The 13,461-nt window shown below is 45.3% G+C and overlaps 1 protein-coding gene across 1 annotated transcript in view; it reads right to left on the bottom strand.

Annotated features, from left to right (window-relative positions):
- LOC139367676 (nephronophthisis 4) overlaps positions 1–13,461 on the bottom strand; it is a 190,914-nt gene that overhangs the window by 107,890 nt on the left and 69,563 nt on the right. The window contains exons 7-8 of the mRNA XM_071105959.1: positions 10,663–10,853; positions 2,428–2,557 (exon numbers count right to left, since the gene is read on the bottom strand). Of these exons, the coding sequence (XP_070962060.1) occupies positions 2,428–2,557; positions 10,663–10,853 (321 nt within the window). The remainder of the gene's footprint in view (positions 1–2,427; positions 2,558–10,662; positions 10,854–13,461) is intronic.

Raw genomic sequence — 13,461 nt, 5'->3', positions numbered from 1 at the left:
ACTGTGGTACTATGAACACATAAACTGTATAAGTTACGAATGACACCATCAAATATGAGATCTCATCTACATGACAGCTGAACAAAGCTAGAAGGCAGCTTGCCACTTGCAGCACAGAGACAGAGTATCAAAAGATGTGTTATCTGAGGAGTTTGACATCGATGCACAGGGTCGTTGTTGAGCTCACTCCTCTCCTCCACTCCCCATCGATGGAGAGATAATAGACCCCATCAATATTCCAGACCTCCCTGAACTTTGGAGCGGGTCACAGTCCCCCATACCCCCCGCGCGCCTTCCCCCATCCTCAGGTGGCGATACCTACCCGCTCCCCTCATCACTCACCCTCAGGCAGATCATGACAGAGCTCTAAATATACCTATGCACCGCTGACTGCAATTAAGCTCCCTGCCTTCCTCTCGCAAAATAGCTCTCACCTCATGGAATATTCATGAGGTGTGGTGCTGTTGGGTGAGGGGGTTTGACATGTCACCAACACTTCATGTCTATCTTCTCCGCTGAGTGACATATGTGACTTTGTGCAGTGTGCAAGAGATAGGGGATAGGATCGATACAGGGTAGGGTATACAGGCCACTCTTTGCATCTCTCTCTCGCACTCTTTGCATCTCTCTCTCGCACTCTTTGCATCTCTCTCTCGCACTCTTTGCATCTCTCTCTCTCTCTCGCACTCTTTGCATCTCTCTCTCTCGCACTCTTTGCATCTCTCTCTCTCGCACTCTTTGCATCTCTCTCTCTCGCACTCTTTGCATCTCTCTCTCCCGCCATCTTTGCATCTCTCTCCCGCCATCTTTGCATCTCTCTCCCGCCATCTTTGCATCTCTCTCCCGCCATCTTTGCATCTCTCTCCCGCCATCTTTGCATCTCCCTCTCGCCATCTTTGCATCTCTCTCCCGCCATCTTTGCATCTCTCTCGCCATCTTTGCATCTCCCTCTCGCCATCTTTGCATCTCTCTTTCTCGCCATCTTTGCATCCCTCTCTCTCGCCATCTTTGCATCTCTCTTTCTCGCCATCTTTGCATCTCTCTCTCTCGCCATCTTTGCATCTCCCTCTCGCCATCTTTGCATCTCCCTCTCGCCATCTTTGCATCTCTCTCTCGCCATCTTTGCACATCTCTCATTGCCATCTTTGCATCTCTCTCGCCATCTTTGCATCTCTCTCGCCATCTTTGCATCTCTCTCTCTCTCGCCATCTTTGCATCTCTCTCTCTCTCGCCATCTTTGCATCTCTCTCTCTCGCCATCTTTGCATCTCTCTCGCCATCTTTGCATCTCTCTCTCTCACTCTTTGCATCTCTCTCTGTGTGTGTGTGTGTGTGTGTGTGTGTGTGGCAAATGTTAGTTTTTTTTATCAGTTTTCGAACCATTAAGCATTATCCAAGCAGGCAAGTCAACAGAGAACCTGTTTACATCAACAGTAAACGTCTGACTGGCTCTCGAGTGGTGAGATTGTGAGGATGGGCGTCAGTAAGTGGTTGCGTCCTAAATTACCTTCTATTCCCTATATAGTGCACTACTTATGACCAGAGTCCTATGTGCCCTGGTCAAAACTATTGCACTATGTGCACTATATGTAGAGAATATGATGCCATTTGGGACACAGACAGTGAATGAGTGAAAGCAGGCCTACAGTATACTGTGTACATGGAGTGGAATGCTTGTTATTGTTTCGGTATTAATTGGTGGCTCATTAGCCCAGGAGTTTGCAAGGGACAGCACATTCACAGACACTAAGAGCGCCCACCCCTAGCACACTGCATCAAGGCTAAAGCCCACCAACGCACATAATTGGCCAAATATTTGGTGTTGCCATACCGTCTGCGTCTAGCTAACTAAACCACCCGTATTGTAAATGACTTCCCTAGGGACATTTTGATTCTTGGATTGTTGATTTTTCTCTCTCTTTCTGTGTTGATGATGTCTCTCCAACAGACTCTTTCTCTTCCAGTTAGCCTTTTTGTAGATAATGGATTCCTACCCTTGTCCTGGTTCCTCCCTGTTTCAATTGGGAGGGGATAATCTTTCCCATGCTCTCAGGCCATGCGTGTGTGTGTGTACACGTGTATGAGCTAGGCAGCGAGGATGAGAGGCTACCTTGGCTCTGTTCTCCTCAGCTGCTTGCCTTGAAACCTATCCTCTCTCCCCCTCCTTTTCTCTGCCAGTGTTGTGTTTGTTCTTTTACTAAGGTTGTCTGGCCAAGGATGCCTCTTTAATTTCCTCAGGGAGGAGACAAGGGGAGATGGATCCATGCTCCAAGGACAGGAGAGGATGGCTGGCAGGACAAGGGGCAGTGGGGGGGGGGAGTTCAACAGGGAAAGATGTTCAGTCCAAGGTGCTTGGATCTGTTGTTCCTCTGACTGGGGGATTTCTTAACAGAGCAGACAGAGGAACCGGAACACACCACCCTCTTACCTTTCCGTCACCAATGAGCGACGAGGAGAAGACATACTCAAGCTGGAGGGCGATCCCCACAGCCTGGTGACTGGGCAGCTTGAGCTCCAGACTGCTACGTAGAGCCAGGCTCTGACTAGGACTGGAGCTGCTGGAAAGATAGCACACAGGGAGAAAGAGAGGGAGACATTAAAAGAAAGAGGGAGAGAGAAAGAAAGAGGGGCGGGAAAGAGAGAGAGAGAGAGAGAAAGAAAGGAGATAGATGTGACAAGGGTTGCGAGTGGACAAGTGATCCATGTGGCAGTCACCATACAGTACATGACAGCTTGTCTTGCTAACAGAAAAAAACATTTAAAAAAAATAAAAATAAAAAGAATAATAATCGCTCTACACCAGGTGTTCAACCTGGGGTCCTCTAGGGGCACAACAGAGGTACTGCAGGGGGTTCGCAAAAATATACAAAATAAAAACATGGAATTTGGATTTTATTAGAAAGTTTATGAATATCGCAAGCAACAAGATTTAGAACACTTACTCGTTCAAGGGTTTTTCTTTATTTGTACTATTTTCTACAAGAATCAATCAAGACAAGATGGACAAAGAGTGAATCACAATAGACACTGATACATTTTCTTAGAATAGCTTCTTGTGTGTCTATTATACAGCTTTATCTGTGTTCTGTGGATGTTAGATGACTAAGACGGGTGTCACATCAAATCAAATCAAAATCAAATTAAACACAAAGTGCAAGGCACTTCTCTGTCTGTAAGGTTAGGCTATGTGCAGGAGGCAGGAGCATTGGAAAGTTCAAATCATTTGAACTTGGCGCTTGGGCTGGGCGATATGGCCCAAACATCATATCTGGATTTTTTCAAATGTATTTGCGATTCATGACATACAGTACCAGTCAAACGTTTGGACACACCTACTCATTCCAGAGTTTTACTTTATTTTTACTATTTTCTACATTGTAGAATAACAGTGAAGACATCAAAACTATGAAATAACACATATGAAATTATGTAAATCAAATCAAATCAAATCAAATTTTATTTGTCACATACACATGGTTAGCAGATGTTAATGCGAGTGTAGCGAAATGCTTGTGCTTCTAGTTCCGACAATGCAGTAATAACAAGTAATCTAACTAACAATTCCAAAACTACTGTCTTGTACACAGTGTAAGGGGAAAAAGAATATGTACATAAGGATATATGAATGAGTGATGGTACAGAGCAGCATAGGCAAGATACAGTAGATGGTATCGGGTACAGTATGTACAAATGAGATGAGTATGTAAACAAAGTGGCATAGTATAGTATAAAGTGGCTAGTGATACATGTATTACATAAGGATACCGTCGATGATATAGGGTACAGTATATACGTATGCATATGAGATAATAATAATAATAATAATAATAATGTAGGGTAAGTAAAATTTATATAAGGTAGCATTGTTTAAAGTGGCTAGTGATATATTTACATCATTTCCCATCAATTCCCATTATTAAAGTGGCTGGAGTTGAGTCAGTGTCAGTGTGTTGGCAGCAGCCACTCAGTGTTAGTGGTGGCTGTTTAACAGTCTGATGGCCTTGAGATAGAAGCTGTTTTTCAGTCTCTCGGTCCCAGCTTTGATGCACCTGTACTGACCTCGCCTTCTGGATGATAGCGGGGTGAACAGGCAGTGGCTCGGGTGGTTGATGTCCTTGATGATCTTTATGGCCTTCCTGTGACATCGGGTGGTGTAGGTGTCCTGGAGGGCAGGTAGTTTGCCCCCGGTGATGCGTTGTGCAGACCTCACTACCCTCTGGAGAGCCTTACGGTTGAGGGCGGTGCAGTTGCCATACCAGGCGGTGATACAGCCCGCCAGGATGCTCTCGATTGTGCATCTGTAGAAGTTTGTGAGTGCTTTTGGTGACAAGCCGAATTTCTTCAGCCTCCTGAGGTTGAAGAGGCGCTGCTGCGCCTTCTTCACGATGCTGTCTGTGTGAGTGGACCAATTCAGTTTGTCTGTGATGTGTATGCCGAGGAACTTAAAACTTGCTACCCTCTCCACTACTGTTCCATCGATGTGGATAGGGGGGTGTTCCCTCTGCTGTTTCCTGAAGTCCACAATCATCTCCTTAGTTTTGTTGACGTTGAGTGTGAGGTTGTTTTCCTGACACCACACTCCGAGGGCCCTCACCTCCTCCCTGTAGGCCGTCTCATCGTTGTTGGTAATCAAGCCTACCACTGTTGTGTCGTCCGCAAACTTGATGATTGAGTTGGAGGCGTGCGTGGCCACGCAGTCGTGGGTGAACAGGGAGTACAGGAGAGGGCTCAGAACGCAACCTTGTGGGGCCCCAGTGTTGAGGATCAGCGGGGAGGAGATGTTGTTGCCTACCCTCACCACCTGGGGGCGGCCCGTCAGGAAGTCCAGTACCCAGTTGCACAGGGCGGGGTCGAGACCCAGGGTCTCGAGCTTGATGACGAGCTTGGAGGGTACTATGGTGTTGAATGCCGAGCTGTAGTCGATGAACAGCATTCTCACATAGGTATTCCTCTTGTCCAGATGGGTTAGGGCAGTGTGCAGTGTGGTTGAGATTGCATCGTCTGTAGACCTATTTGGGCGGTAAGCAAATTGGAGTGGGTCTAGGGTGTCAGGTAGGGTGGAGGTGATATGGTCCTTGACTAGTCTCTCAAAGCACTTCATGATGACGGATGTGAGTGCTACGGGGCGGTAGTCATTTAGCTCAGTTACCTTAGCTTTCTTGGGAACAGGAACAATGGTGGCCCTCTTGAAGCATGTGGGAACAGCAGACTGGTATAGGGATTGATTGAATATGTCCGTAAACACACCGGCCAGCTGGTCTGCGCATGCTCTGAGGGCGCGGCTGGGGATGCCATCTGGGCCTGCAGCCTTGCGAGGGTTAACACGTTTAAATGTCTTACTCACCTCGGCTGCAGTGAAGGAGAGACCGCATGTTTTCGTTGCAGGCCGTGTCAGTGGCACTGTATTGTCCTCAAAGCGGGCAAAAAAGTTATTTAGTCTGCCTGGGAGCAAGACATCCTGGTCCGTGACTGGGCTGGGTTTCTTCCTGTAGTCCGTGATTGACTGTAGACCCTGCCACATGCCTCTTGTGTCTGAGCCGTTGAATTGAGATTCTACTTTGTCTCTGTACTGGCGCTTAGCTTGTTTGATAGCCTTGCGGAGGGAATAGCTGCACTGTTTGTATTCGGTCATGTTACCAGACACCTTGCCCTGATTAAAAGCAGTGGTTCGCGCTTTCAGTTTCACACGAATGCTGCCATCAATCCACGGTTTCTGGTTAGGGAATGTTTTAATCGTTGCTATGGGAACGACATCTTCAACGCACGTTCTAATGAACTCGCACACCGAATCAGCGTATTCGTCAATGTTGTTATCTGACGCAATACGAAACATCTCCCAGTCCACGTGATGGAAGCAGTCTTGGAGTGTGGAGTCAGCTTGGTCGGACCAGCGTTGGACAGACCTCAGCGTGGGAGCCTCTTGTTTTAGTTTCTGTCTGTAGGCAGGGATCAACAAAATGGAGTCGTGGTCAGCTTTTCCGAAAGGGGGGCGGGGCAGGGCCTTATATGCGTCGCGGAAGTTAGAGTAACAATGGTCCAAGGTCTTTCCTCCCCTGGTTGCGCAATCGATATGCTGATAAAATTTGGGGAGTCTTGTTTTCAGATTAGCCTTGTTAAAATCCCCAGCTACAATGAATGCAGCCTCCGGATAAATTGTTTCCAGTTTGCAGAGAGTTAAATAAAGTTCGTTCAGAGCCATCGATGTGTCTGCTTGGGGGGGGGATATATACGGCTGTGATTATAATCGAAGAGAATTCTCTTGGTAGATAATGCGGTCTACATTTGATTGTGAGGAATTCTAAATCAGGTGAACAGAAGGATTTGAGTTCCTGTATGTTTCTTTCATCGCACCATGTCACGTTAGTCATAAGGCATACGCCCCCGCCCCTCTTTTTACCAGAAAGATGTTTTTTCCTGTCTGCGCGATGCGTGGAGAAACCTGTTGGCTGCACCGCTTCGGATAGCGTCTCTCCAGTAAGCCACGTTTCCGTGAAGCAAAGAACGTTACAGTCTCTGATGTCCCTCTGGAATGCTACCCTTGCTCGGATTTCATCAACCTTGTTGTCAAGAGACTGGACATTGGCAAGAAGAATGCTAGGGAGTGGTGCGCGCTGTGCCCGTCTCCGGAGTCTGACCAGAAGACCGCCTCGTTTCCCTCTCTTTCGGAGTCGTTTTTTTGGGTCGCTGCATAGGATCCACTCAGTTGTCCTGTTTGTAAGGCAGAACACAGGATCCGCGTCGCGAAAAACATATTCTTGGTCGTACTGATGGTGAGTTGATGCTGATCTTATATTCAGTAGTTCTTCTCGACTGTATGTAATGAAACCTAAGATGACCTGGGGTACTAATGTAAGAAATAACACGTAAAAAAACAAAAAACTGCATAGTTTCCTAGGAACGCGAAGCGAGGCGGCCATCTCTGTCGGCGCCGGAAGTAGTAACCAATAAAGTGTTAAACAAATCAAAATATATTCAAATAGCCACTATTTGCCTTGATGACAGCTTTGCACACTCTTGGCATCCTCTCAACCAGCTTCATGAGGTAGTCACCTGGAATGCATTTCAATTAACTGGTGTGCCTTCTAAAAAGTTAATTTGTGGAATTTCTTTCCTTCTTAATGTGTTTAAACCAGTCGTGGGGGGGGGGGGGTTACAGAAGATGGTATTTTACCAAATAGGGCTAAGTCCATATAATGGCAAGAACAACTCAAATAGGCAAAGAGAAATGACAGTCCATCATTACTCAACACATGAAGGTCAGTCAACACGGAAAATGTCAAGAACTGAACGTTTCTTCAAGTGCAATCGCAAAAACCATCAAGCGCTATGATGAAACTGGCTCTCATGTGGACCGCCACAGGAAAGGGAGACGCAGAGGTTCCTCTGCTTCAGAGGATAAGTTCATTAGAGTTACCAGCCTCAGAAATTGCAACCCAAATAAATGATTTGCTGATGTTGAGATGTGTCGCAGTTACAGACACATCTCAACATCAACTGTTCAGGGGAGACGGTGTGGATCAGACCTTCATGGTCGAATTGCTGCAAAGAAAGAAGAGACTTGCTTGGGCCAAGAAACACGGCCAATGGACATTAGACCAGTGGAAATTTGTCCTTTGGAGATTTTTGATTCCAACCGCTGTGTCTTTGTGAGACGCGGTGTTGGTGAACGGATGATCTCTGCATGTGTATTTCTCACCGTAAAGCATGGTGGAGGAGGTGTTATGGTGTGGGGGTGCTTTGCTGGTGACACTGTCTGTGATTTATTTAGAATTCAAGGCACACTCAACCAGCATGGCTACCACAGCATTCTGCAGCAATACGCCATCCTATCTGAGTTGGGCTTATCATGTGTTTTTCAACAGGACAATGACCCCAACACACCTCCAGGCTGTGTAAGGGCTATTTGAACAAGAAGGAGAGTGATGGAGTGCTGCATCAGATGACCTGGCCTCCACAATCCTCCGACCTCAACCAAATTGAGATGGTTTAGGATGAGTAGACGGAAGGAAGAGCAGGCAACAAGTGCTCGGCATATGTGGGAACTCCTTCAAGACTGTTGGAAAAACATTCCAGGTGAAGCTGGTTGAAAGAATGCCAAGAGTGTGAAAAGCTGTCATCGAGGCAAAAGGGTGGCTATTTGAATAATCTGAAATCTAAAATAAATTTGTTGAACACTTTTTGGATGTCTTCACTATTATTCTACAATGTAGAAAATAGTATAATAAAGAAAACCCCTTGAATGAGTAGGTGTTCAAACTTTTGACTCGTAGTGTACCTAGAGTAGAATTATGTCAACCGTATTTCTCAACTCCTAATACTGAGCTAATTACGCTCACTGGAGTATCTGACATAGACTTTGAATAAGGAAAAGTACTTGGAAATACATTTTTTGCCAAAACACATCTATAACCTTTGTTTAACCAGCTAGACAGCTGCTATTAGCTAAAATGTGCTTGGAATTACCATTCTAGCTAATAGGTTATGCTAGAGTTTACACTTCCTCTTCCAATTATAATGTGGGGAGGTCAAAATAATGAAAAAGTATCTCCCAAAACTATTAATTTTAAAATGGTTCTTGCCATTATCATTCACCTGATGATAATACCAATATGTGAAAATAAATTTTTTGTTAACATATAATTACTCCGGTTCAGCACCTCAAACTACAGAAAGGTATCCAAATTGCCCAAGAATCCACTACACAACAGTATTGTAACTATTCTGAGAGTAGTGGCACAGAAATAGCTGCAACAGTCACTTGTCAATTGAAAAGTTTCTATTTGATGTAGTTTGTTAAAATCGATAAGTCTTCTTTCAACCACTGCTAGAATCATCATAAAAAAGAAAGTTAAATAACTAAAGTAATCATCGTTCAGACTGAAGGTCAAACAATGGCTCTACCAAAAGTAAACGATGGACTGTTCAACTGAGCGTTGTGCCTACTTCCTTACAACTGTATTAAAAGGTACAGTGAAGTGGCGTCATTTCTTCTTAGAAAAGGAAAATCACTGCCGATGACAATGATGTTGAGCGGTGCCCACTCCACGCGCCATGTGTTACTGGCCCCATGTGATCCTCGCATTCATATTATTTAGATTTTCATCATTCACAGTTTGCATACAGCCCTGACTGCCAGCATATTGACGAAGTGAGGAAATGTTGTGAAGGTCAGCCGAGTTGCGCTACTCTCCGCAGGCAGAACCCCCCAGGAGACTGGAACAGGCGTTGCTTTGAACTGGGCCCACGAGCAGCCCTGTGTGTGTGTGAGCGTTGGCTTCTTTCTCAGGCGAAACGACGACAAAAAAAATAAAATCTCCAGAATAATTACGGCCTACGCTGTGCTATTCATAACAGCGCTTTCAAATTCTGTGTGACCAGCAAGGGGGGGAACAAGAGAGTTCTACCTACCTCTTTATAAAAGGAACTAAAACACAAACGGCAGTAGCGTCGGATAATGTAGTGTCATTATGATTATTATGGTTTATTATGTATGGTGTGCAGCCCAAATGGCACCCTATTCCCTATAGAGTCCACTACTTTTCAACAGAGCCCTATGCGCCTTAGTCAAAAGTAGTGCACTATATAGGGAATAGGGTGCCATTTGGGATATAAGCAAGGAGGTGATAGAAACAGGGAGGCCACTTTATCTGACGGGGGGGGCATACTTGACACGCCCACATAGTTGCTATAAATGTGGTAGCATCAGACAAACAGCTTTATTATAAGCGATATGAGATGAATTGATGTTTAGTTTCCTTTTGTTGAGTAAATTGTGCGACACCACTCACAAATACCTACTTTGAATATCACATGATCATCAAATTAGAATGTAATTTGTTTTGTTCGATGTGCGTTCACTAATTCTAAACTAATAACTGAACCAACTCATGAAAGCTGATTTGAATATTGTGTCTTGCCATTTCTAATATGTTGGTATGTGGCCTTATACAAGCACACAGTCATACTAAGTAGTATGTGAGCATCTAAATCTTGATTGGTCATTTGTCTATTACCGTCTATCGATACAGTATATAGATCATTGGTCAAGAGATTAATTGTTGAATACGATGTGTTGGTGCTGGACTGGAACAAAGCCCTGCACAAGGGTTGGTGATCAGTGATCTAAACAGTGTGTGTGTTGGTTTTTTCCTCTCTCATCTAATGTCAATCCAGAGTGTGACTCCATCACCAGGGAGGCTTGTGGGTTCAGCACCACAAGGAGGCCACTATCACTATGTCAATGGCAGCAGGGTCATTCTGATTAGTGCACACTGTAGCAAAACATTTTCCAACGAAAGACAAAAAAATACTGTGTTTCTTATTGGAACATTTCAATTAGTAGTCCCTCCCTGTTTCAGTCCGTTTTCTTCCTTATAATGCCAAGTGAATAGGACCCAGGAAAACCATGCGCTTACAAATACATGAACAGAAAGTGACAGAAACCCACGGTGTCGTAACAACCCTTGCTGTAGGGTTTGACGTGCTGAAGCCATCCATCGGAAGCTGATTATGTGTGTTTTAGTGCTGATCAGAGTGGAAAAGGGTACGGAACCTATTGCTGACCTTGCATGATCAAACCCAGTTGACGGGGTTAATGTACCAAACCCTGCACTCAAGGATGTAGCCTACCGCTACCAGCCCAGTGAGGCTCCACTCCACTCACCAGTCTCTGGTCAGTGTGCCCTGTCGGGACGTGCCCCCTTTGGTACGTCCCCTGCTCCAATCGGTGGCCTCGGTTGTCTCCAGCACCACCACCTGGGGGCGCTCCAAGAAGCCCCAGCCGTTGTGGACCCCCACGTGGAGCCTCCGCTCCTGGATGACCACCACCGATGAGCTCTCTGGACCCGAGTGTTTCTGCAGGAGAAAAGAAGAGATCCAATCAGGATGTATTGAACCAAGGTAGCTCCTCATCCACACACATGTGAACAGACACACACCCACACACTTGGAGTGAGAAGATCCCTAATTGCATGTTGTATAGATAATGAATAAGATCTAGCATAGATGGGGATTTAAATGACACTTACATCTGTCAGGTTGTACAGTTGAGGCCATTAAACTATAAAAGTTGGATACAACTAGGCTATAAAACAGTGCTCACAGACAGTACAAATGTATTTTTAGGTGTACAGAACCCTCTCTACAGCATTCCTCCTGGTACCACCCCAGGACACTGTCACCGTCCCCGTGTGATGAAACATGACGAGACGTCACCCTCACAGCCCGACTTCTCAGCCCGTCTCACAAAGTCTCACACTCTGAGGTCTCACTGATTGCTCTGCTCTGCAAGTACTTTGACTCTGTCTGCTCATTTCATCTGCTGCTCAGCCTCTTAGTGGAGAAGGGGAAAGACGAGAGCCCCATACATGTTTAAAGGAGTGGACCCTTTGCATATAATAGGAGGAGAAAGCTGTGACAATGGAAATAGAAAACAAAAAATAAGATGATTACACTGTGCACAAAGGCATACAATAGCATACATTTTTTAATTGCTTTCTTGCGGCCCTGTTACAGCGTATACATTATCATAATAACAGCAATGATTCATACTAATGCTGTGATTACGCAAATTGTAACTAATTAATCAGCTAATAATTATTTTAAATCAAACATCTGGGAACCATTGGTTCTTTTTTTGCATTTTGTTTTTCGCTCGCTCTAATAACGTGACAATCAATCACAGATAAACCGTCATTACAAGCTACCCTATGAAATGAAAAATGTAAATGCGAATGAAGAAGTCAATATGTTTAACAAATAAGTCAATCAACGGGCGGATTGGTTGTCAGCTGTTTTGGGAGTTTGCGCTGCAGCGTGGCACTTGCAGCTGCTAAGTAACTCGGAGAGAGCAGTGAGCGAGATGATTGACTGTAAACTCTCTAACCCTGGGTTCTGGTCCTAACTTCTGTTCCTGTGTTACTGCCTGCCTCCCCAGCTTCTGCCTCCCTTTATCTTTCTCATTGCCTCTCTCTCTCTCTCTCTCTGCCTAAACTGTCTCCATATCCACCCACACCTTCCCAATCCAATTAGCATATCAATTGAGCATCAGTATTATATACAGCTGCACGCTGTGCAGCCCACGTATCCTCATCATTCTCTCAATCTTCCTCTCTCCGCCTCTCCTACTCTCTCCCTCTCCCCCTCCCTCTCTCCCTCTATCCCTCTCTCTATCCCTCTCTCTATCCCTCTCTCTATCCCTCTCTCTATCCCCCTCTCTATCCCCCTCTCTCTCTCTCTCTCCCTCTCTCTTCGCGGCAACAGTAAACATCTCTCTCGTCCATCTCTCTCAAGTGGCCGGGGAAGATACAGTAGTCTGGGCTTGTTTATACTCAATGGGGAAATTGTGTTTAACATCTGAAACATTCCCATTTAGATCCGTCAATGCCTTTCGAGGGTCTGCGATAAGAGACCCGAGGCACAAACCCTGGAAAGTTGTGAGATACACTACATGACCAAAAGTATGTGGAAACCTGCTCGTCGAACATCTCATTCCAAAATCATGGGCATTAATAAGGAGTTGGTCCCCCTGTTGCTGCTATAACAGCCTCTTCTGGGAATTATTTCCACTAGATGTTGGAACATAGCTGTGGGGACTTGCTTCCATTCAGCCACAAGAGCATTAGTGAGGTCTGGCTGAAAGCACAAAAATTACTAGAATGTCGTTGTATGCTGTAGCATTAAGATTTCACTTCACTGGAACTAACGGGCCTAGCCTGAACCATGAAAAACAACCCCAAACTTTACAGTTTGGGCAGGTAGCATTCTCCTGGCATCCGCCAAACCCAGATTAGTCCGTCGGACTGTCAGATGGTGAGGCGTGATTCATCACTCCAGAGAACGCGTTTCCACTGCAACCAAGGACAGACAATTTTCACTCACTACGCACTTCAGCACTCGGCACCCATTCTGTGAGCTTGTGTGGCCTACCACTTCGTGGCTGAGCCGCTGTTGCTCCTAGACATTTCCACTTCACAATAACAGCACTTACAGTTGACCAGGGCAGTTCTAGGAGGGCAGAAATTTGCCGAACTGACTCGTTGGAAAGGTGGCATCCTATGATGGTGCCACGTTGAAAGTCTGAGCTCTCCAGTAAGGCCATTCTACTGTCAATGTTAGTCTATGGATATTGAAGGGGTGTCAACATACTTTTGGCTATGTAGTGTATTGTGGACACCCCTTCAATCTCCATAGACAGGCATTGGCAGTAGAATGGCCTTACTGACGAGCTCCGTGACCGTGTAGGCCACACAAGCTCACAGAACAGGACTGACGATTGTTGAAAGCCGTTCTTCTCATTGAAAATACTGAAGGCCGTTATTCTCATAACCAAAAATATTGCATTTTCAGCTATGTAAAGATACTTTTGGCTATGTAGTGTCTTTCCATAACCAAAAATATTGCATTTTCAGTTGTTTGAAGCTGGTGTACAATCCTGAAAGTAAAAGACGCAAATATGAAACTT

This window comes from Oncorhynchus clarkii, chromosome 16 (assembly GCF_045791955.1).
Source record: "Oncorhynchus clarkii lewisi isolate Uvic-CL-2024 chromosome 16, UVic_Ocla_1.0, whole genome shotgun sequence".
Taxonomy (NCBI): Eukaryota; Metazoa; Chordata; class Actinopteri; order Salmoniformes; family Salmonidae; genus Oncorhynchus; species Oncorhynchus clarkii.
Note: the sequence above shows the minus strand (reverse complement) of the source record. Positions and strands in the feature narration are given on the sequence as shown.